The sequence below is a fragment of the Elgaria multicarinata genome, chromosome 1 (genome assembly GCF_023053635.1).
Source record: "Elgaria multicarinata webbii isolate HBS135686 ecotype San Diego chromosome 1, rElgMul1.1.pri, whole genome shotgun sequence".
Classification (NCBI taxonomy): Eukaryota; Metazoa; Chordata; class Lepidosauria; order Squamata; family Anguidae; genus Elgaria; species Elgaria multicarinata.
The window spans coordinates 217,865,188-217,890,242 of record NC_086171.1 but is presented as its reverse complement, the minus strand read 5'-3'; the positions used below and the strand labels follow the sequence as shown (position 1 = coordinate 217,890,242).

The window sequence follows — 25,055 nt, the reverse complement described above, 5'->3', positions numbered from 1 at the left end:
GGATATCAGGGAGGATCAGAGAAGGGCCTGGCGGCTCTCCCAGGGCAAGGAGTTCCATCACAACTGAGGCGCTGCAACGGAGAAGGGCCTTTGTTCCCAGCAACTCTTTGCCAAGCATGCAAAAGGACTTCCCCTGGTTGATCTCCGTGGGTGGACAGGATTGTATGGGAGAAGACGGGCCCTCTGTCCCAAGCCGTAGGGAATGAGGGGGTGGGGTGGACCATTTAACGCCTTCCTGTCCTGTTTCAGCTCTATATCAACCTCCCAAGCTGCTTTCTTCTTCTCTGATGAAAAAAAAAAGTCCTTGGAAGCTGCAGAATAGTGGTAGTTGGGGATCAGGGGTCAAAGGGTCACTTCTGGGGAGGCTGCTCTTGTGTTCACGCTCTGCTTTTGGGCTTCCCAGTGCGGCCACTGTGGGAACAGAATGCTGGGCTACGTAAGCCTTTGGTCTGATCCAGACTCAGGGCTCTTCTGATGTTCATAACAATACGAATCATGGAGGAAAGAATCGCAGAGCTGCATATAAGGCAGCCTTATAGAATCATAGAATAGCAGAGTTGGAAGGGGCCTCTTAAGGCCATGGAGTCCAACCCCCTGCTCAATGCAGGAATCCACCCTAAAGCATCCCTGACAGAGGGTTGTCCAGCTGCCTCTTGAAGGCCTCTAGGGTGGGAGAGCCCACAACCTCCCTAGGTCACTGGTTCCATTGTCGTACTGCTCTAACAGTCAGGACGTTTTTCCTGATGTCCAGCTGGAATCTGGTTTCCTGTAACTTGAGCCTGTTATTCCGTGTCCTTCCCCATGCTGTTACCCTCCAGAGGCGTGGGACAGCAAATCCCATATTTCCTAGCCAGCGTGGGGATTATGGGACTTGCCATCTCCCTTGTTGCCAGGTCAGAGGATGGCAACAAGGGAGAGGGCCTTTTCAGTGGTGGCCCCCCAATTATGGAATGATCTCCCCGACGAGGCTCACCTGGCGCCAACATTGTTATCTTTTCAGTGCCAGGTCAAGACTTTTCTCTTCTCCCAGGCAGTTAACAGCATATGCGAAGTTTTTAACTGACCCCAGAATAGTTGATTTAACTGGATATTGTTGTTTTTATGCTTTTGATGGTTTAAAATTTTTGTATATTTGTTTTTAATGTTCACTGTTTTTAACCTTTGTAAACCGGCCAGTCAGCTATGGGGTGATATATAAATGTAATAAATAAATAAAAATATAAAACTTCTGGAGGTACTAGGTTGGAGAAGGCTGATATAAGTTTACAAGTTTGAGCCACTGACTCTCCTGTAGGGGAGAATTGTACCCAGGAGACGGCATGCTGATAGCTGCTGTGAATTCCTCACCTGTGCAGGCCACAGCTGCAAAAACCCAGCACTGCCCATATCGGACCGGCTGGCATCCATACTCCTGCCACCTCTGGAGGATGTCCACACTCCCGTTCCAAGCCATGGGGTTCACTCCGTCGCTATACGGGCTGACCCATCGCCCATACAGGATGCCTTTGTCATCGTTACAATTCACCTGCACCCCAAGAAACAAGAGGAGATGGCGTGGATCAGAGCCAAAGTAGCAATTCATTCAGATGCAGTGGACTCTTCTAAAAATGTAAGAGCCAAAATGTGTCACATCCCAGTATTAAGGTCCAAAATTTGAGAGCCAAAGGAACCTTCAGCCCTGTTGATAGAGTACAGAAAGAGAAACGTGGAAATTGCCTTCAGTTTGCCAAATTTATACAAGTTGCAGAATTCAAGTGTCCTTGGTACAGAATTTTAATTTAATGTTAGTCTTTAGCGTAGTGAACACGTGGTCCTGAGAACTGGGCATCTCAGCTTTAGGGCAGTAGTGAACCAAGGCGTGCGGAGCGCGGTCTCCTGAGGTGGAGAGACAGCGAGTGCCTCTTCAGGACCATGGGATGGACAGGAGGCTGCCGAGACAGGAGGGCCCCCCACGGGCACAGCCTCCCCTTGGGCGTCAGACTCACCATGGCGCTCACCACCCTGCTGACATAGACGGGGCTGTTCCGGCGGGAGCAGTCCTTGTCTTGGTTGAGAAGGAACTTGGGATTGGTGTCCAGCAGCTGGAGGCAGATGTCCAGAATCCCTTCTTCAAACTAGTGCAGGAGGAGAAAGAGAAGACGGAAGAAATGAGTTGGGGCCAGCAGGGGATGTTAGGGCAGAAGAAAACACCCAGCTCTTCCTCAGAGTTGCCAGCTTTTAAGGGCTGAGCCAGACAGGTTGCTCAATGCGACAATGGAATGGGTGTGTCTCTTTCTCTTGTTGTCACTCTAAAGAGCCCCCGTGGGAAGGGGAGCATGAGCAGGACTGTGGCAGGTGGGGAGGGGGCTTAACCTCCTCCCCTCTGCTGTGAAATTTCCCCCCTGCTGCTCTTCACTGGATGGTAGCCAATGGCAGCGTCCCCCCTCAACCAAAAGCCGGGGTGCGCGTGGTAGTTGCCATTTTTTACCTGGTGCAAAACCGTGGAATGCATTTGGGCATTTCTGATCAGGTGAAGCATTTGAAGACTTTTCAGGGGGTCCTATTTAGGGTCGTGAATTACAACAGACAGGCAGACAAACACAAATCCCAGTAAACGAACTTGTGGAGAAGAAATATAGTTCTCTATTGATCCATCTCCGGCCCTATCTGCACGTAAGGGTCTTCGGGGAGGGAGAGGGGACAATCCTAGACGTACCTGCTTCTGGGATCATCCCTGGGCAGCTAATCAGGAGCACGACGTCCCAGGAGGGAAGAGGAACGTCATGCCTGCCATTTTTTAAAACAAACAAACAACGAGCCGGAGTGCACTTGCGCTCCAGCGAAAAGTAAGTGTGTGTGTGGGGGGGAGCCCCGACCCTGCTCTCCCCTCAATGTCCCTGGACTCCCCCCGGTCTGGCTCATTCCCTCTGCTGACCCCCCCCCCACTACTCGCAGGGATGAGGGAAGAAGACGGGATGGGCAGCCACACCGCCCACGGTCCTCAGGATTGTCCCGGGACCGCGGGTAAAACCGGGAAAATGGAGGGATTGTCCCAGTGTGCTCCCAGGGTCCCCTGTGTGTCATCTGGATGCACCGGGACGATCCCAGGAAAAACTGAAGGTGTATAAAGGGCCTCCATTTTCCTGCCTTTCCACAAAATGCTCTCCACCATTCAAACCACGTCGCCAGCCCCTCAGGGTCAATACAAATAAAACCAAAAGGGGAGAAGTTACACATTCCATTAAAAACCACTCACTTTTTAAAAAAATCACCTTACTAAAATTACTCACAAAGTCTGACAGTGAAACCACTACTGATTAAAACACTGAGATAGAAATAAGTTAAAATTACATTTGCAATTTAGAAACGCTCAAGTTTAAAATAGAACTACTAAGTTCCCCACAAAGTTAGCCCTGTCTGAATGTTGAATGCCTCTTGCTGTCAACGGCCATCTCATTCAAAGTTCCAGTGTGGTGTAGTGGCTAAAGTGCTGGACCGGGAGACGGGAGATCCAGGTTCTAGACCCCACTTGGCCATGGAAGCCCACGGGGTGACTTTGGGCCAGTCACAGACTCTCAGCCCAACCTACCTCAAAGGGTGGTTGTTGTGAGGATAAAATGGAGAGGAGGAGGATTATGTATGCCGCCTTGGGTTCCTTGGAGGAAAAATGCGGGATACAAATGCTTATCAAATTTGCAGATGATACAAAATTGGGTGGGATAGCTAATACCCTGGAAGACAGAAACAAACTTCAAAGTGATCTTGATACGCTGGAGTGCTGGGCTGAAAACAACAGAATGAAATTTAACAGGGATAAAGGCCAAGTTCTACATCTAGGAAATAGAAACCAAAGGCACAGTTACAAGATGGGGGATACTTGGTTCAGCAATACTACAAACGAGAAGGATCTTGGAATTGTTGTAGATCGCAAGCTGAACATGAGCCAACAGTGCGATATGGCTGCAAGAAAGGCCAATGCTATTTTGGGCTGCATTAATAGAAGTATAGCTTCCAAATCACGTGAGGTACTGGTTCCTCTCTATTTAGCCCTGGTTAGGCCTCATCTAGAGTATTGTGTCCAGTTCTGGGCTCCACAGTTCAAGAAGGACGCAGACAAGCTGGAACGTGTTCAGAAGAGGGCAGCCAGGATGATCAGGGGTCTGGAAACAAAGCCCTATGAAGAGAGACTTGGGCCATAGCTAGACCTAAGGTTTATCCCTGGATCATCCAGGGGTCAAACCTGTTCATCTAGGTGACACACAGGGGATCCAGTGCTCAGGCAGGGGCGAACCCTGGATGATCCCAGGATAAACCTTAGGTCTAGCTGTGGCCTGAAAGAACTGGGCATGTTTAGCCTGGAGAAGAGAAGATGGAGGGGAGACATGAGAGCACTCTTCAAATACTTGAAAGGTTGTCACACAGAGGAGGGCCAGGATCTCTTCTCGATCCTCCCAGAGTGCAGGACACGGAATAACGGGCTCAAGTTAAAGGAAGCCAGATTCCAGCTGGACATCAGGAAAAACTTCCTGACTGTTAGAGCAGTGCGACAATGGAATCAGTGACCTAGGGAGGTTGTGGGCTCTCCCACCCTAGAGGCCTTCAAGAGGCAGCCAGACAACCATCTGTCAGGGATGCTTTAGGGTGGATTCCTGCATTGAGCAGGGGGTTGGACTCAATGGCCTTTTAGGTAGGGGTGTGCACGGACCCCCCGCTCTGCTTCACTTGCAGATCCGCCATTTTCCGGATCGGGCCGCTCCGCCCCGCCCCCGCTCCGCCCACTTCCGCTCCGCTCCGCCCGGAGCTCCGGATCCGGATCCGGAGCTCCGTTTCCCCCCCCCATAGGCTTGCATTGAAAGCTAAAAAATTATACAACTTTTTTTCTGTTCAAGTTAGAAACCTCATGTTTGGCACCATGACACCTCATGGGGATATACACACGCACGCCAAGTTTCAAAGCAATCCCATCATCCCCTGATTTTTGGCAAATTTTTGAAAATCGGGCACCCCACACACAACATCCCTGCGAGGTGGGCAGGGGAGGAGGGAGGGAAGGCAGGCAGGCATGCAGCTGACATTTCTGGGGGCATAAGGAAGTGAGCCAAGGATAAGCCAGTAATGCATATAAAATGGAATAAATCAATAAATAAACAAAGGAGGGGTGGAATTAAAAGCAGCAGTGTTGCTCAATAAACAGCAAGAAGAATTTTTTTAAAAAGGCTATATCTGTCTTTTACCAGCAATAGGGGGACGTGCCCGGGGGAGGGGGAAGTAGCTGCCAGTTCAAGACAGCCACCAACAGCTCTGAGAAGAAGTAAAATGCTCACTTCGACTCAGAACAGGCATTGCTCCACCACTGAAAAGTGAGCATTCACTTCAACTCATGATAGGCATTGCTCCACCGTTTTACTCTCTTTGGAAGGCTCTAATGGCCTTCCAGTGCAGGAGAGAGTGGGGGCACGTCCACGATGAGATGCCCTAGGGGAGCTCATCCCCTTGCACCACATCGATTCAGTTGTTCACCAAGGTTAGGGTGGGGAGCAGTGCTGTGTTTCTATCTCTTATTCTTGGCTTAGTATATGATTTCAGGTTGTGTTTGTGCATTTGGTAGGGCTACTGTTTTAAAAAACACTGGGAAAAGCCCGTTCAGATGAAGAAAGAGAAGTTTCCCAGAATCCCAAGTTACCCGTTTTGCCTATCCCCTCCTCTAACTTTGGGATCATGTGATCATGACCGGGAGCTGACTCTGCCCCTCAGCCCTTTGAAAAAGGTATTTTTCCCGCCGATTTTTAAAAAACTTCTAGCGCGCGACCCGGACAACGCAGAAAGCTGAGAGTAGTCTCAAAATGACCCGCATCCATGACTCTCTGTGCACAAGAATTTTCAGAACGATAGCTTAAAAACCAACCCAGTTATGCCCGAGTCTTTCCCTCAATGCAATCCTATGGGCGAAAAGCCGAAAACGCCGTTTGAGCCGCGCGGTTGACCCGATTTTCACAAAAATATAGCACGCGACCCAGACAACGCAGAGAGGTGAGAGTGGTGTCAAAATGACCCCCATCCACGACTCTCTGTGCACAAGAATTTTCAGAACGATAGCTTAAAAACCAACCCAGTTATGCCCGAGTCTTTCCCTCAATGCAATCCTATGGGCAAAAAGCCGAAAACGCCGTTTGAGCCGCACGGTTGACCCGATTTTCACAAAAATATAGCACGCGACTCAGACAACGCAGAGAGGTGAGAGTGGTCTCAAAATTACCCCCATCCACGACTCTCTGAGCACAAGAATTTCTAGAACGATAGCTTCAAAAAGAACGTAGTTATGCGCGATTATTTGCCGCAATGCAATCCTATGGTGAAATGTTTTCAAGATGGCGACCGGAGCGCTCCGCCTGAACTAGGAGCTCCGAAAAATGGCCGCTTCTCTTCGCCTTGCTTCTAGGGGGTCCGCGGTCCGCTCCTACTCCGCCTCTGGGTAAGGCGGAGCAGGCCAATCCGCTACTGCTTCTACGCTCCTAATCGGAGCGGATCACACCCCTACTTTTAGGCCCCTTCCAACTCTACTATTCTATGATTCTATGTAATAATAATAATAATAATAATAATAATAATAATAATAATAATAATAAATAAATAAATCTTCTCACTCTCTCTATATTTTGTGTTGCAGTCGTATACAATATGACTTGGTAAGACATGTCCTCCTGCTCATGTGGGCGATTATACTCTGAGCTGGCACCTGCTCCATGGCAACACCAGGGCAGACAAAAAACGCTCCCTGGGACAAGCATGCCGTGGACAGCACGATAGACAGAGCACGAGGTCTTCCTCCACGCAAATGCAGAATCTCTGGTTTGCACGAACGTGGACGTGCCTGCCGTCCCAGCAGGCAGTCTTTGGAGGAGACGCTCCCTCCAAGCACCTCAAAAACTGGCTCTGCTACAGAGCATTTGCCTCTTGCGCCCATCGAAGGATTTCCGCCGTGTCCCTCACAGATGGAGAGATGTTTTCTCTTGAACAGGATGGAACCTGCAAAGTCCCGGGCACAAGGCGGAAGCTGATGCCCAAGCACGCGGCTCCAACAAGAGGCCTTTTGTTCAAAGCTGCCTGGAATGCACTTGACGGTGACACCCGCCCACAAGGAGAGGGTTAAAAATATTGGCCCGGCCTGGCCTGCCTAGGAGGTGCAAAGACGTTGTGTCAGTTATTTTAGGAATTTCCTGCACAGAGCAGTGAAAGGGAGTGGAGTTGGGGCGGTGGGATTACTGTGGCGGTGCTGCCTTGCCTCTATCCTCCTGTGATGTTTGTTCGATCTGCACAAAAGTGGAAGCTTACAAAGGCACCAATGTCTCCAGTGGCTTCTCCTTCTCCTCCTCCTCCTGCAAAAAAGAGGCCGTATAAAGACTGTCCAGAACTTCCAACCACTCGGACAGAGGCCAGACTTACACCAAGCAGAATATGACACTTTGGAAGTGCTTCAAAAGCTGCCTATGGCGCACGTGTCCTGGGCCCTAACAGTTGTCACTACTGTTGTAAACCATTTTAAAGCAGGAGTGTAGATCCTGCCAAAGTTGAACGTCAAAGAATCCTTTCCCAGGCTTCAAACTGTCTTATTCTTTCTATCCCCTTGTACCCCTTTCCCAGGCCTGAAAGAAGAACATAAGACAGGGTGACCATTTGGAAAGGAGGACAGGGCTCCTGTATCTTTAACAGGTGCATAGAAAAGGGGAATTTAAACAGGAGTCATTTGTATGCATGCAGCACCTGATGAAATCCCCTCTTCCTCACAACAGTTAAAGCTGCAGGAGCCCTGACCTCTTGACCAGATGCAAAAGAGGGCAGGGCTCCTGCAGCTTTAACTGCTGTGATGAAGGGGAAATTTCCCCAGGTTCCCCATATATACAAATGACACCTGCTGAAATTCCCTTTTCAATACAACTGTGAAAGATACAGGAGCCCGGTCCTCCTTTTCATGTGGTCACCCTACTAATACTGCCTGGAATCTACCTGCATACATAAAATGACACCTGCTGAAATTCTCTTTTCTGTGCAACTGTTAAAGATACAGGAGCCCGCTCCTCCTTTTCACAGGGTCACCCTACCTAAGATGTTAAACTGGGACTTGACCTTGGGGTGCCCAGCCAAGTTTCAAGGCCAAACAAGGATTGTAGGTCACAAAAGAGAGAAATGCATAGTCAGGATGCAAAATAGTTTATTCACAAGAAGCCCTATCTGGTAGGGTGACCCTATGGAAAGGAGGGCAGGGCTCCTGCATCTTTAATAGTTGCATAGAAAAGGGACTTTGTATGCATGCAGCACCTGGTGAAATTCCCTCTTCATCTCTACAGTTAAAGCTGCAGGGGTTATACTAGAGTGACCAGATACAAAAGAGGGCAGAGCTCCTGTAGCTTTCACTGTTTGTTTATTTATTTATTTTTTTATTTTATTTTATTTATTACATTTATATACCGCCCCACAGCCGAAGCTCTCTGGGCGGTTTACAACAATTAAAAATAGTAAACATTAAAAGTATACAAAATTTAAAAACATAAAAACAGTATAAAAACAACAGTATCCATTTAAAAACAACAATTCTGTTGTGATGAAGAGGGAATTTCACCAGGTGCTGAATGCATACAAAGGACACCTGCTGAAACCCCCCTTTCAATGCAACTGTTAAAGATACAGGAGCCCCGTCCTCCTTTCCATAGGGTCACTCTACTATCTGGGCCAATCTTAGCTGAGCTAGGACTGACTGGCACTCTTTTTCCTGACTTAGGCTTCCTTCACGACAGGCAGAAATTCAACTGATGAAGTTGGTGATGGCCACCAAGGTAGATGGCTTTAAAAGGGGCTTAGAGAAATTAAAGGAGGATAAGGTTACCAACGTCCCCTACTCACGATAGCTTGTTGCCAGCTCTGAACTTCAGGGGTTGGGGGACAAAGGGGGAAGAAGGACCTCAAGGCCTGCTTGTTGGTTTCCCAGAGGTGTCTGCTTGGCTACGATGGGGAACCAGGGGGGAATCTACACTACTGCTTCAAAGCGCTTTATAACAGTTTTGACAACTGTTGGGCCCCAGGACACACTCCAGATACAGGTTTCAAAACGTTTTCAAAGCGCTTTAAAGCGCTTTAAAAGCAGTAGTGTAGATCCCCCCAGATGCTGGACTAGATGGGCCTCGAGGGTGATGCCGCCTTCCGTTCCTCCGTTAAGCTTGCCCTGGCACAGAGAGGCAGTCAAGCGCCCGTCTGTCAGGCAACGCACCTGCCCCACTATCTGCAGCCAAGAGATAAGCGCAGCTAATGCGCGTGCAGACGGAGCGCTTTCTCCCTTGCGGAAGCGGCTGGCTCAGCTGCGCTGCGGAGGCCAAGCTTGGCGCCGGCCGGCACAACGGGGCCTTCTCAGGGAGGCGCCTGCTTTGAACGCAGCGGCCTCTTTAAAAACATCAGAAGAGCCCTGAGGCTGGATCACACCAAGGGTCCATCTAGTCCAGCACTCTGTTCACACAGGGGCCAACCAGCCATCGGCCAGGGATGAACAAGCAGGACATGGTGCAACAGCACCCTCCCGCCCAGGTTCCCTCTTTGGAGGCGGCAGGGGGAGGATTCAAATACAGGATCTGCAACGGACAGTCTGAAGTGGTGAGTTCCAAGGAAAAGCCTCGCCCCACACTTGACCCTGCTCCACATACAAAGTGGTGCTCAACTCTCCCTTTGGCAGCAAAGGCCCCGGAGAAAGTCCTTCGACACCGGTCCCTTGACTCAAGGGCTGCCGAACGACGACTTCGGTGGAGACCCTGCGGCTGCGGATTGATTTAGGACAAGAGGGCAAAAGACAGGAGGGTCTGGCATGGCTCTCCTCCAGACAGACAGACAGAGAGAGAGAGAGAGAGAGAGAGAGAGAACAGCCCCCTTTCTGCCTTGGATGGAGCCCTCAGAAGCAAGTTTTATCTTAAAGCCCAGGAAGCGTTGGGCAGCCTGACAGGCAGCTTGAATGCTTCTGGCCTGTTTGTGCAGTGCAGATTAGATGTTCAGTGACGCTTCGGACAGGAACGGAGAAAGGCGTGGAACGGCCTCCCACAGAAAGAGCAGAGCAGAGCCGGGGGGGGGGGGGGAGGTCACGGCAACGGCCAGGCCACGAGGCAGCTCAGCGCTGTACCAGCTGGGAAGAAGACGGGGGGGGGGGGGCGCAGGGCTTCCTGCCATCAGGCATTTGACCTGCCCAACCGGTACTTTTGTCTCAGGTTTGGTATTCAGCCTTTTACAGGCTAAGCCAGCCATTCGGATGCAACCTTTCGATTCCGCAACCTGCTCTCTTAAGCGCCACTCCCTGATCCACCACATAGTGACCAGTGTGGTCTAGCGGCTAAAGTGTTGGACTGGGAGATGGGAGATCTATTGTTCCTCTTTACAAAAAATAAAGATTTTTTTGCTGAAACCTGATAGCAAGTGAACTGCACTAAAAGTGGCTGTTTTTGCACCAGCAGTGGCCAAATATGGTTAGAGTTCATTAATTCCCAAGCGCTTGGCTGTTATTTGGGTTAGTGTGCAATTATATGATGACTTCATTTGATTTTAGCTATTTTTATTCTTTTAAAATGGGTGCATTTTTTTCTGCTGTCATTATTGGACAGCTGTGAGAACTCTGTTTTTTTGTGGTGAGATGAGTATTTCCTACAGTTGAATGTTTGTGCTTAAATTTTTGTGGTGCAGCGTTGAAACAAATCAAGCTGAAACTGAATTACCCTGTATAAAGTGTGCCATCAGTATTTTACAAATAGGAGCGCTGAGGCAGACGGAGCACTACCTGCCCAAAGCCAGGCAAAGGCAGGATTTATTGATTTGATTCCTGCCCTATCTTCCTACCAAAATCAAAATGGCACGCAAGGTGGCTTAGGGTGACCATATGAAAAGGAGGACAGGGAATTTCAGCAGGCGTCATCTGTAGGCATGCATCAGCTGGTGAAATTCCTTCTTCATCACAACAGTTAAAGCTGCAGGAGCCCTGCCCTCTTTTAAATCTGGTCACTCTAGTATAGCTCCTGCACCTTTAACTGTGGTGATGAAGAGGGAATTTCACCAGGTTCTCCATATATACAAATGACACCTGCTAAAATTCCCTTTTCTATGCAACTGTTAAAGATACAGGAGCCCTGTCCTCCTTTTCATAGGGTCACCCTATTGAACCCATTTCTTAGATCTAAATTATAAAAGCTCTCCCTGTGTCATTCCATCATCCGAAGACACCTGCTACATAGATGGAAATCTAGCCGGGTCCTTCCTGCTTTCTGCATATCGTTCGCTTGGATCTGGATGACGCTCTTGCGCCTGTTGCTTCACTGAGGGAGGCCAGTCTAGATGGCCACAAGGTCTCTCCCAGCTCTGCAGTTCCATAATGAGAAGGTTCACCTCCCCACAGTTCCACCAGACATTCAGTGGAACTTCCTTCAGGCTCACAGATAACCCCGAGGGAGGGTCATCGCTTATGATTGTGCATGCATAGAAGGTCACGGGGATGGAGAATTTGGACTCCAGTCAGCACTGGTATGCAAGTAATGCAGAAGTTTCCCTGGTCATGCCTGAGTTCAATGATTTACAGCCTGTTTGCTGACGACCCAAACTCCGCGGCCTCCAGAGTATACACAGGCCTCCTTCCTCGCCCACTCAGTCCCGAGGGTTCCAGAGTCAGCTTGATTTTCACATCCAGAGATCAGGCCTTTCCACAAAATCAAAGAAAATGGGACAGCTTTCGTTGAGCATGAAAGGTCAAAGGATTTCAATGGGGGAGATTTAGATGTGATTTTTAGAAAATGTTATCTTGTAGTTACAATCTGGCTGATCCAAATCAATACCTCTGAATAACAGAATACAGCAAGGAATGTTGAAACTGTCTGCTCCAAAAGGTAAGAAGAACATGCTGATTTGCAATAAACCATGATGGAGAATCCATTTCCTCTCATCTTGCTCTAAACTTGAGATCCTAAACCCAGTCTTCCCCAAATGGGCAGCCTTCAGATGTGTTGGACTACAACTCCTATGCTGACTGGGGAGCCTGGGAGTTGTAGTCCAACACACCTGGAGAGTGCCCAGTTGAGGTACAGTGGTCTAAACCTTAGCAAGTGTGCAAGTTTAATCAAAAGGGCGAGAGATACTTTTTAATCTACCTTTGACCATTCAAAAATTGTGGAATGGGTAAGCTATATATTTAAATGCATGAAAATGAACTTAGACTAGATGGACCTCTGGTATGATCTAGCAAGGCTCTTCTTATGTTCTTATGAATGAGCGAAACAGTGGACAAAGCTGTTATGGAGTTAAATTTGCAGTTGGTGAGTTAAAAACAGGCCAGGTATATGGATCACCTGGCATGGTATTATTCCTGGGGCACTGGTACAGCTGCTGCTGCTTCCACTGTGTGAATTGGGAGCAATTTAGCCTACATGGCTTTTGTATACCTCCAGGATATATATCCATAATTCGGCATCAGGAGAGGATGGTACCGTATGCTCTCGGGCTCAGGAGAAAGACTTATCCAACCCCAAAACCATGAATTTGTACAATAAGGAAACGTGATCGTCTCCCGTGTGATGACGCTCTCTATAAAACAGAGACATCCGACCATAAAAAGTATTTTTTCCTAGTAGGTCAGGTTTTAAAATATGGTTGAGCAGCACAGCACAGCACACGGCAGCTTTATATGTTTAAACAAGCCTGCTTCAGTCACTGTGCTTATTTTCACACTGCATGTCTAAAATAAAATGAGCTGCCGGGGGAATGCTCACTACACACTCTGTAAAAGTGTGTGTTTTTCTGTAGATATTCAACTCCTGTGCTCTATAATGATGGCTCCCAGCGAGTGGCAAAGGAAGCATACATACTTCTTTTCTTTCTTTCTTTTTTAGGGTGGCAGGCATTTTGAAACCCCCCAAATTCAAAAGCCACTTCAGAAGAGCGGGCAACCTGGGGAAAACCAAAAAACCAACCAAATCAAAACAGCTGATTTTGAAACGGCTAAGAAATGGTCAATTCAGTACAGCTGCAAAGTGTTCTTTTGCAAAGTGTTTGCAATTGTGTTGTACCCGGCCTCAATCCAGAGGCATTGAGCCGAGGGTTGGACTCGATGGCCTTATAGGCCCCTTCCAACTCTACTATTCTATGATTCTATTAAATTTATATTGATTTTATATTGGGGTTTTTTTATGTTTCTGATGATTTTTAAATTTTGTATACTCCTTAATGTTTACTGTTTTTAACTTTTGTAAACCACCCAGAGAGCACAGCTATGGGGCAGTATATAAATGTAATAAATAAATGTAATAAATAAATTATTATTATTATTATTATTATTATTATTATTATTATTATTATTATTATTATTGCCGAAAGGACAGTGCAGGGCAAGAAATACATTCACAACAAACATGGGATTGGCACTACTGGGGTGGGGGGAAGAGGGAGGAGGAGGTGTCCCAGGAGAATTCTTTGCGTTGATGGATCATTGTTGAAAACATGCCCCCTGAGGAAGAAATCCTGAAACGCGTTGGGCCTACAAATAAATCCCCTTTCGGCATGTGAAGTTCCTCCCTCTTTCTCCACTCGCCTCCCAAGAGATAAACTCACCTGCCCAAAGTTCCATGGGGTGGGATAGATGTAACTGTCTATTCCCTGGTAGATAAGTCCATGCTGAGTCAGCACGTATTCCACGCGCTCATCTTCGTTTTCCAGAAAGACGGAATCCGCTGGGCCAAAGAGAGAAAGCACACATGCAGCCACAGACAAAGCAAATGGCAGAACACAGGCATGGCAGAGATCCCCCAAGGGGCACCTAGAGGTGTACAAAGGGTGCTTCCAGAGGAGGCTTTTATGGTGTCCTCAACCTGACTGACGCACGGAATTTCATGGAGGGGGTCGTCTTCCAATGATAACCCTGCCGTGTTTTCCCACCGCTTCTTCCATCTTTTTTCTTACCATGGAAAATCCATTGAGAAAGAAGAGGAGGCGGAACAGTGGCCCGAGGCCATCCGATTCTTAGCGCGAGGAGCGCACTGGAAGCAGTCGACGCTCAGGGTAGGTATAATGTCTACAGCTGCTTCCCCCAACTTGGCGCCTTTCAGACGGGTTGGACTACAATTCCCCAAATCCCCCAGCCAGCTATCCTGGCAGGAGGATTATGGGAACTGCAGTCCAACACACCTGGAGGGTACCAGGTTGGGAAAGGCTGGCCTACAGACATCTAATTTATGAGGAGTTCAACAAATCCAGTCACTCCATGAATCCATCAGTGGGGTTCAGCTTAAAAAGGAAACACACCTTTCTGCCAATCAAAGCAGAGAAGTGGCTTCTCTGGGTTGAGCTACGACTTGGTGGGGGCAGTGGAAGCTGCTCAGTTAACAGGCAATTTGCCTGAAGCAATTGCCACAGCAGAGCCAATGACACCGCCGTCCTTTAAAGATGTACCTAGCAGCTATGTCTGCCAACCACGCCGCTTTTTCTACTCTAAAGTAACCATAGGGGCCCCAATCTGGATCAGGACCCTAGCGTGTTTGTGTTTTTGCCCTGGTTGCAGCTGGAGAGTGAAGGGATAAATGCCCACTCCCTGCAGACTGCAGCCCTACTAACACCGAATTACTTAAAGCAAAAAGAAGAGGCAGCCCACGTGCTGAGCTATTCACGTCCTCCTCATTGCTGTTGGAGCCAAGTGTAGCTTCCTCCTGTCCTTATCTCTGGGCCTTTCAGTGCAAACTCTGGTGGAATCCCAGAAACTGGAGGGCTCAGCAGGGGCCCAGCGATGAGTGACGCGCCGTCTCCCCTCCTCCGGGTGATTCCCTCCCGCTCCTCCTCCAAGGCCCTGGTCAAGATCCGGGACACCAGCAGAACCTTTGCAGGAGCACCTGAGCTGCACTGCACTCGCTCCTTCTCTCCCGCTGCCAGTTCCGCTGTCCCAGGCACAGCTAGATGTCTTTGCCATTCCATGCCTCTCCTCCGTTGCTCCATTTCCCTCTCTTACCCACCCAGTATCAAATTTTAACCCATTAGGGATCAGACCCGGTCGTGTACAGCCTCTAGCACTCCACAGAACGTTCAATAACTGGGCAGGCCAGTTTGGCTAATGGGGAAAGTCCAACATGTTTGGTTCTGCCGAAGTGTTCCAGGATCCCGTGCAATATTGCCAAGGATAATGGGATTATCTGGGAGCAGAGTGCCAGCAACAGTGCAAGGGATCTGGGAGCACACATGGCCCGTTGGAAGGGCTGCTCCCTCACAGGAACCGAAACTAGAAGAGTTTCTGGCGCCTCTGCCTCATAGAATCATAGAATAGCAGAGTTGGAAGGGGCCTACAAGGCCATCGAGTCCAACCCCTGCTCAATGCAGGAATCCACCTTCAAGCATACCTAACAAATGGTTGTCCAGCTGCCTCTTGAAGGCCTCTAGTGTGGGAGAGCCCAGCACCTCCCTAGGGAACTGATTCCATTGTCGTACTGCTCTAACAGTCAGGAAGTTTTTCCTGCTGTCCAGCCAGAATCTGGCTTCCTGTCACTTGAGCCCGTTATTCCGTGTCCTGCACTCTGGGAGGATCAAGAAGAGATCCTGGCCCTCCTCTGTGTGACAACCTTTTAAGTCTTTGAAGAGTGCCATCACTGCCTCCATTGCCCTGTTTCTGTTATCACCCCAGGGTGGATTCTATTTTAGAATGTAAACCCCTTGGTGGAGGGTGTATTTCATTTTTCATAAGGACCATGCAGATAGAGAAAATACTGCTACTACCAAGAATAATGTGTGAAATAGTTTGAGCACTTGGAATACATTTTTTTTATTTTGGAGAGAGGGATACATAATACTCTCTCTCTCTCATAATACTAGAACCCAAAGAAGTCATCCCATGAACTGAATGGTGGGAGATTCTGGACAGATAAAAGGTGCATAGTTAATCTATGGAATTCACTACCACAAGATGTAGTGATGGCCACCGATTTCAGTGGCTTTAAAAGGGAGTTGGATACATTCCTGGAGGAGAAGGATATCAATGCCTACTAGTCCTGATGCCTTTATGCTACTTCCAGTGTCATAAGCCTATGTGTGTTTAGACCCACATGGTCTTCATCAGTGGGAAAAGATTAAACATTTTTTTAAAAAAGTTATTGCCCCAAATACGTGACTTTCAGTAGGACCAAAAATATTGGCTCCTATAAATCTCCTATGCATCTATCTCGGATAGAAAGTCCAGGGGACTTAACGTTCCCTCCTGTCGTTACAAAACATGACTTCCAAGTTGTGTCCGAAGCAGAAATTCAATCCTTAGAAATTCAATCCAATGATTAAATATATATTTTCTTAGTATGTACAGCTCCATTTGTATTTAAGAATATTGTTCTATACTGCCTTATATTAGTTTCCTTAAACACTTTTGTTTTTCGGATTGATTTTGGTTTAAGATAACACTTTTCCACTATATATGTCTATGTGCACCAGTTGCTGGGGAACATGGGTGGGAGGGTGCTGTTGCGCTCATGTTATTATTATTATTATTATTATTATTATTATTATTATTATTATTATTTATTTATATAGCACCATCAATGTACATGGTGCTGTCCTGCTTGTGGGTTTCTGTGGACCACTGTGTGGATAGAATGCTGGACTAGTTGGACCCTTGGCCTGGTCCAACAGGACTCTTCTTATGTTCTTGTTACATAAATGCTAATAATTATTATTGGATGGCTGGTGTATCTCCGGGATAGGGTTCAGCGCTTGTGGGAGACCTACCTGGACACCACGGGTTAAAGAGCAAGGTGAATTCCCCGAGGCTGAAGCTGGAGCCCTGATGCTCTGTGGAGGCATCCATGGTCAGCCGGTAGCGGCCAATCCGGGCGTCAGGAGGGGAGGAGATGGTCACAGACAGGGAAGCTCCATCCTGGCTTTCCACGGCTGAGCTCCATGTGGCTTCTTCCAGGGTGCAAGAGAGGGGGAAAGGGGATTTGGTCCCTGACGATTCAATGGGGCACGGCCCTGCAGAAGGAAGGAAACAGGCTAGTAAGTCATGTGTATGAATGCAACCTATGGGACATATTTATTTATTTATTACGCTTATATACCGCTCCCATAGCCAGGGCTCTCTGGGCGGTTTACAGAAATTCTAAAATTAAGATAAAAACGAGAATAGAACATTTAAAATTCTAAAACACAGAACATACACACATAAAGCATTAAAAACCGATTAAAAACTAAACATGTGGGTGATTAAGATGTGCTGCCATATGCCTGGGCAAAGAGGAAAGTCTTAACCTGGCACTGGAAAGATAGCAGCGTTGGCGCCAGGCGAGCCTCGTCAGGGAGATCATTCCATAGTCTGGGGGCCACCACCAAAAAGGCCCTGTCCCTCGTTGCCACACTCTGAGCCTCTCTCGGAGTAGGCACCCGGAGGAGGACCTTAGATGTTGAATGTAGTGACTGGGTATATTCACGTCGGGAGAGGCGTTCCGTCAGGTATGGTGGTCCCAAGCCGTGTAAGGCTTTATAGGTCAAAACCAGCACCTTGAATTGGACTTGGAAACATACAGGCAGCCAGTGCAAGCGGACCAGAGCAGGTGTTATATGGTCGAACCTTCTGGTTCCCGAAATCAATCTGGCCGCTGCATTTTGCACAAGCTTCTGAGGGTCCTCTCCAGACAGGTCTGCAGCTGGCTGCTGGACACTGCAGTCACCTGGGCATCCCCAGTGAGCTCCGAGCGCAGGTGAATTCCTAGTCTGTGTCTTTTAAGGGGAGTTGCAACGGCACTGACCTCACACAGAAGGCCTTGCCTGGCACACCCTTCTCAAGCCAAGCGCTACCTCTTGAAAAGCCTGAAGAAAGGGTAAAAACAACACAACCTCTCCCCTGTATGTGAAGGAACAAGGTGAAGGGTTTTGGAAAATAGGTTCTATTACTGAGGTACGGAACAGCAGGTGTAGTTTTAGATGTTTTTACACTGTGTAATATAGCAGGCAATCCCTCCGAGCTGACGTGTGGTTTGTGGTAACAGAACACAAAGTAAAGTTTATTGAAATTTAACAAATCTTTAGTATTTCCATTCAGATCAAACCTGCATATTTTTATATTCAAAATAACAATCCCAAGTTCCTTAAAATTCTTCTCACTCCTCACACCAAACACTCTCACAAAGCACAAGCTAGACTAAAACTCCTAGAACAAAACCAAACTTCCCACCAAACAAACAAAACTCAAACTCAACCTCCTCAGCCAACCGATTTATACTCCCCCTCTCACCACATCATCAGCCACACCCACTCAGTCAAATATTCTGCACTCGCTAGACGTACAAACTCCAGACATACCTAAGGGACAGAAAGGTGGGTATCGCCACAGGAGTGCAACCCCGTCTGAGCCCAGTTGTAAGCCTCTATCCGAAGTAGTCGGTTTCCCCACCCACAGTATCTCTGTCTTGTCTGGATTAAGTTTCCTTGTCTGGACTAGGTTGGGGAGACCTGCTGCAGCCCTTCAACACCACACAAAAACCTGTTTGATGACCAGAGGTGGAGAAAAGTAAGCGTGCACAGCAAGAAACCACGATGCCTCCCGCACTGCACGGCCAAACCTCTGAAAAATGGGCTGCCTGCCTCCAGCACATGCATTATGCATTTGTTTACAACACCGAGGTATTTTGCTCTCTCGCTCTCTGCAGGAATGATCTCGGAGATTCACGCAGAAACAGTTAAAACAAGCATAGAATCCAATATCTGAAAACCAGAATGAAAAAAAGGAAGGTTGAAAAGCTAGCAACAGAAACCATGACAGCAGCGGTCAGACCCCAAGCCCAAAGCTCTGTGATTTGACACCAGCCTGCAAAGGCAGAAAGGAAAATGGTAATTCTGGCCCCACAGGTGGGTGAGTGATGGTGGCTGGGATCCAATTCACAGGCCAAGACAGAAAAAGCCGAAGACTCAATGGAGCCCTGGTGCCTCATCAGACAGCTCTGAGCAGGATCAGGGCTGGGGCGGGTTTTTTTAAATATATATTTTAGGGATGTGCTCCGCTTCTCCTTGAACCGGAGAAGCAGGAGCGGAGCGGGGGGCTTCGCCTACCCTTAAGGCGGAGGCGAAGAGGATTGGGGGGCCGGTGGATCGAGGCGAAGAGGATCGCCTCAATCCGGAGCTTTGCCTGAAGGTAAGTGGGGGGGAGGGGGACTAATCTGGTGCTGCCGGCGCCGCCATTCATGCAGCGGCGGCAGCGGCACCAGGTAAGGGAGGAGGGGCACTTACCTTCCTCCATCGCAAGCTTCAATTAAGGCCCCGGTTGAAGCCGGAAGTGAAGGCCGAGGCCTCTTCCGGCTTCAACTGGGACCTCAATTGAAGCCCGCGACGGAGGAAGGTAAGGGGGCGGCTGCTGGGCCGGGGGCTGGGGCGGGGGTCTGGCCTACCTGGCGCCGCCGGCACCGCCATCCATGCAGCTGTGGCGCCGGCGGCGCCAGGTAAGGGAGCAGGGAGGAGGGACGCTTACCTTCCTCCGTCGCCGGCTTCAATTGAGGCCCCGGTTGAAGCTGGAAGTAAAGGCCGAGGCCTCTTCCAGCTTCAACCGGGGCCTCAATTGAATCCCGCGATGGAGGAAGGTAAGGGGGCGGGGTGGGTGGGTGGTTTCTCTGGCGGCGGCGCCGTTGATATAGTGACGGCGGTGAAGCCGGATCTCGCTCTGCAGAGCGGAGCGGGAGACGGGCGGAGCGGCGCGAAGACGATCAGGCCCGATCTGCATTTTCCGGATCGGGCCACGAAGCGGATTGGGGGGTCCGTGCACACCCCTAATATATTTTGTCTGTTTATTTGCAATTACTTTTAGGCCACCATTACGGGCAGACCCAGGGCCGGCGCTACCATAGAGGCCACTCAGGCGGCCGCCTAGAGCGCCAAGCTAAGAGGGGCGCCGTGCATAGTGCAGCACTCACACGCGTGGGCTGTGAGCCAGCCTGGCCCGAGGATTCAGCTGGGCCTGGGCAAGCGAGATGGCACCCCGTGCCCGCCCAGCCAAAGCAAAGCCAGGGATGCTGGGGTAGAGGGTGGGCGGCTCCATGTTCGGACTTCCAGAACGTGAATGGGGTGCATGGGGTTTTTGAGTGAATGCATGTCTTCATGCGTGTGTTTGTTTGCAGTGGGTGATGCTGAGTGTGTGCGTGTGAGTTGGGGGGTGGATGATTTGGACGTGATGTTCCTATTAAATAATGCATTTTAGACCCTTAGACGTTCCTTTCCAATTTGTTTGCTGTAATTGTCATGACGCATTTCTTGCACTTTAAAATAAATTTAGCAGTTTCAAGTTTTGGGCTTCTTATTTTTTCCAGGAAACATCTGTCCTTAAAAGTCAAAAGTTGGCATTTTTGGGGTGTTTTTTTTTTAAAGTAGCTCACCTTGCCTAGGGTGTAAAATAGCCTGGCCCCGGCTCTGGGCAGACCCGCTGCGGAGCGGCGTGCCTGTCTTCCATGCAGCGCTGGCCTCATGGCTTCAATCACCAAGTGTTTATTTCCAGCGTGCAGCTGCCTGTGGGGGACTGACGGGACGTGATGAGAGAAGACTCCCCTCTTCCCCCGGCTCCACTCGTGACAGGCTGAGGCGGCTTCATGATCTGGGTCTCCTGGCGGTCGGACAACCCCGGCACCGCCAGCGGCGCTGCTTCGCCCTTTCCCTAGCCATTCCAAAGAGGCCGCTCCTGACAAGGAAGGGCAGAGGCTTACGCAGGCTGGGGCGCTCAGTCCAGAGGAGTAGACTGTTCAAAGCCCTGCTTTGTACCTCAGCACTGTAAAACGGACTCCTTGGTTTTATGTGAGTGGTGCAAAAGGCATCCAAATATCATTTATTAAATTAAATAACTACATGCGCTATTTTGAGTGGCCACAGCAGTGTACTGGCAGGCGCCTGCACCCTCCGGCCATATGCCTTCCTCCAAGAACTTGCCACACACAGCATTTCACAATGCCAGCCCTCGCTTGCAAGCCAGACTTTGGGGGGCGCAAAACCATACGTGGCCCCAGGAATACAGCTCTCCTAGGAGCCTAGGAAGCTGCCTGATGCTGACCCAGACCTGCCCTCACCCTGGCCCACCTAGCCCAATGTTGTCAACACTGACTGACAGCAATGGCTCCCCAGGGTTCTCCTAGCCATGCCGAAAGAAGCCGAGCATTGAACCGGGGACCTCCTGGGCGCCACCACGCATGTGCTCTACCAGTGAGCCACAGTTTGGGCATTAACTGAAGAGAGCATGTTTGCTCATCCTCAGGGTCTGATGGATTTCCAAATTGGGATCTCAGAAAGAACTCCCCGCCAAAGTCAAGGAGGCTTCTAGCCTAGAATGTGTTTGACTTCTCCGGCCAAATCCAACTTGGCTTACTTGCTTGAGTCTTGGGAGTGTGTAGGCCTGGCACTGGACTCCACAGCTGGGTAATGCTCATTGAAGGCACACCATTCGTGTGCTGAAGTGCCTCAGAATGGGGATTGTCTGTGTTAGCTGCTGCCAATGGAGCAGCTCACAACCACTCAGCTAGTGTCACTGTGGAAGGATGGCAGAGACCTGAGAGACCGCTTGCACATGCTAGGCGCATGGAAGCTGTACATTTGCATGAGCGCTGTCCAACCATGAGCCCAGTGAGAGCCTTGCGTGGGGAGGGTGTTCACCAGCTAGAACACACTCTAAGCATTTATGGCTTGGATCCTAAGTTGCTCCTCCACGTACGAGAGGAATGATTTCTACCAATTCGTCCCTCACCATTGTCAAGAGTTTCCCAGCTGCCAGGACCGAGCCCCTGACCTATACAACAATGGGATTGCTCCTCGTTGAATATAAACCTGAATTTTCGTAGATTCGAATCTAGGCAAAGAGCCTCACACTGCAGCAGCAAATGTGATATAGGTCCTGAATTTACTGCTCAGAATATGCAGTCATAGGAGAGCCCTTGTAGAACAAAGTTGCTCCTGTGGGCGTGAACCTTTTTTTTTTTTTGTAGTGCAGTTATTAATGTGCACATGTGCACATACGAAGCTACGGAACCCTAACATTTTTTCTGCGCAGATTCATATAAGAGAAAAACCGGGGTGGGGGGACGACGATGACAAGGCAGCAGAGGAGGATGTGAGAGGAGGACTGAACATGTCTCCTCCTTCTGGCTGCCCATTCCCCACCTCTTTGTTTTAATTTTATAAGCTCTATCTGCGGAGCTCCGCATATTCATATAATTAAAAATGAAAACAGCGGGAAGGAACGAGGCAGCCAGAGGAGGATACGATAGGTGGGAAGGCGGGAAATCGGCCAATCACTTTGTCCTGCCCTCAAAGCTACGCCCACATTTCAAAATGCGATTTAACTCCCCCAATGACACAACTATAATGCAGTGCAAACTCGAAGGTTGATCCAAAAGCCGTGGTAAATCGCAACTACGAATATGCGCGTTTTCCAGTTAAAAAACCGGCGCTGCGGCGAAAGGATGGCTGCGTCATGTGTCCTGAAATGCGAATCTATGCATTTAGGTTGGGGTAAAGAAGCTGTATAGACACCCCCCGGGTCTTCAGAGAGCTCAGAGATCTACAAAAGGGGGAGGAAGGAAAGACCCATTCCACGAACACGAAACTTTGTTCCATTCGTGGAAGACAAGTTAGGATCCAAACATCTGCCTTTCCTTCGTCTGTGGGTGGCAAAAGTGGCCACCTCTCCATGCCTTTTTGGATCCTTATAGTTTGGGAGCTCTGGCCATATTAACTCAGAATGGTGTGCTTGAACCAAGCTCACATAAATCTGCCTTTTTTCAGGGTGACAGAGATGCACTGGAGGGAAAAGGCTTCTCTTGGAGACCCAGCAATGGCGAGTGTGCCACAAAAGAGGGAAAAGGAAAAGAGGGCTGGAGTGCAGTTCATAGAATCATAGAATAGCAGAGTTGGAAGGGGCCCACAAGGCCATCGAGTCCAACCCCCTGCTCAAGGCAGGAATCCACCCTAAAGCATACCTAACAAATGGTTGTCCAGCTGCCTCTTGAAGGCCTCTCGTGTGGGAGAGCCCACAACCTCCCTAGGTCACTGGTTCCATTGTCGTACTGCTCTAACAGTCAGGAAGTTTTTCCTGATGTCCAGCCGGAATCTGGCTTCCTGTCACTTGAGCCCGTTATTCCGTGTCCTGCACTCTGGGAGGATCGAGAAGAGATCCTGGCCCTCCTCTGTGTGACAACCTTTTAAGTATTTGAAGAGTTCTCTTATCCCCCTTCCGCACTCTGAAAGCAGGCGTTGCCTAGCAGCATGCGCAGAGCAGTAAAGCAGCAGTTTCTGCAGCTGAAACTCTCCCCACGGCCTTGTTAAGTATATGAAAAGAAATACTTGCTTAGTCATTAAAATTGTGTGTGTATGGCTATCTCAGGGTTAAACAGAGAAAGTCTATCTGTGGGCAATTACCTTGAGATAGAGGCTGTTCTGGGAACCTTGCCAAGATTCTAAGTTAGCCTCATCACAGCTGTATGTAATGTAGATAAGAATTGTGTAGATCTGTATATAGTTTCTCACTTGTGTAAAATGGAACTGATCACTGCTTACTGATCACTGCTCTATAATCACTGCTCTCTGTGCATGCCTCAGTGTGCTGATCTGAACTGATCTGAATTGAACTGCACAGAAGCCTGAAGGAAATAAACCAGCTCTGCTGTGTAAGACCTGCGTGATGTGTGTTTGTTTCTGAGCACAAACAGAGTTCCAGAGAGGAGAAAAGTTCTGGCACAATAACCCAACAAAGGTTATGGGCCCAGACCAGTCCAGTCCAGGCAGCCCAGTCTAGACCAGTCTAGCCTAAGACCAGCCTTCGCCAGCCTAACCCAGGCAGAAGAACCAGAACTTGGTGGGAACGGTGCAGTATCAGAACCAGGAGTCTGCTAAAACAGAAAACTGTTGATGAAGGAAGACATCAAGCTAAAGCCAGTGCTGCAAAGTGAGGAAAAATCTCAGTCGGCTGACTCTGAGGAGGACTCTGAGCAGGAGGACGGTGAGATACCAATTCCTAAAGCAGAGGGAATGGCAGGAGCTAATATGTCTGGTTTGCATCAATTGTTAGAAAAGCTGAATGACTCTAACTATGCATTATGGTCTTACAAAATGCAAATGTATCTGATTCAGGCTGAACTGTGGTATGTAGTCACAGAGGATCCACCAGATAGAGCAGATCCACAGAATGCTAAATGGTTTAAGGACGATGCAAAAGCAATGGCAGTTATTGCATTAGCTGTGGAAGACTCTCAAATTTCCTTCATTCAGTTTTTGAATACATCAAAAGAGTGCTGGAATGTGCTACAAGCTGTATATCAAAGAGAAACAGCGGGCAGTAAAGTAATTCTAACCCGGAAGCTGTATGGAATGAAGCTGAAACTAGGGGAGTCTATGTCAAACCATTTGAAAAGCATGAGAGAAATCTTCAATCAACTCAGGGCACGAGGGATGGAGTTTACAACTATACACCAAGTCTATGTGATTTTGTCAAGTCTTGATTCATCGTACGACGCGGTTGTCACCATGATGGAAAGTCAAGAGGAGAAAAATTTAACCCTCGAGTATGTAGCTGGAAAACTACTGGAAACCTATGAAAGAAGACAAGCTTCAAAACAACAGAGCCTTAAACATCCTGTGGCTGAATTTCAACAAAACCATAAAACTTCTGATGTGGTGGCTGCATTAAAGGCAAGGAAATGCTTTAACTGTGGTTCCACAGAACACTTAAGGCGGGATTGCAACAAGAAGAAAAAGCTGTTGACAGCAAAGTGGAGAGAAGAAAACAACATGAATGAAGCTGAATCAACAAAGAAGTGTCTTCTAGCAAGAATCAAAGAGACAATGAATCCTTGGTTTTTGGACTCTGGGGCTTCAATAAGTATGGCAAAAGACAAACTTTCATTTGTAACCTTGGAAACTTCTACTTCAAAGCAAAAGTGTGTTACCCTTGCAAATGGAACAAAAATCCAGATTTGTGGTGTGGGTAATGTATATTTTGATTGTCTGGGAGTTGAACTACAAAGTGTTTTATATGTACCAGAATTAGAAACAAACCTTCTAAGTGTGTTTCAGTTAGCAGAAAT

The 25,055-nt window shown here is 48.6% G+C and overlaps 1 protein-coding gene and 1 long non-coding RNA gene across 2 annotated transcripts in view; one reads left to right on the top strand and one right to left on the bottom strand.

Moving 5' to 3' along the window:
* TGM2 (transglutaminase 2) overlaps positions 1 to 25,055 on the bottom strand; it is a 76,263-nt gene that overhangs the window by 26,990 nt on the left and 24,218 nt on the right. The window contains exons 3-6 of the mRNA XM_063147485.1: positions 16,741 to 16,983; positions 13,597 to 13,715; positions 1,986 to 2,114; positions 1,348 to 1,525 (exon numbers count right to left, since the gene is read on the bottom strand). Of these exons, the coding sequence (XP_063003555.1) occupies positions 1,348 to 1,525; positions 1,986 to 2,114; positions 13,597 to 13,715; positions 16,741 to 16,983 (669 nt within the window). The remainder of the gene's footprint in view (positions 1 to 1,347; positions 1,526 to 1,985; positions 2,115 to 13,596; positions 13,716 to 16,740; positions 16,984 to 25,055) is intronic.
* Positions 11,627 to 13,160, top strand: LOC134395217 (uncharacterized). The gene is made up of 2 exons (XR_010025224.1): positions 11,627 to 11,879; positions 12,879 to 13,160. It is a non-coding gene; the product is annotated as an uncharacterized LOC134395217 (long non-coding RNA).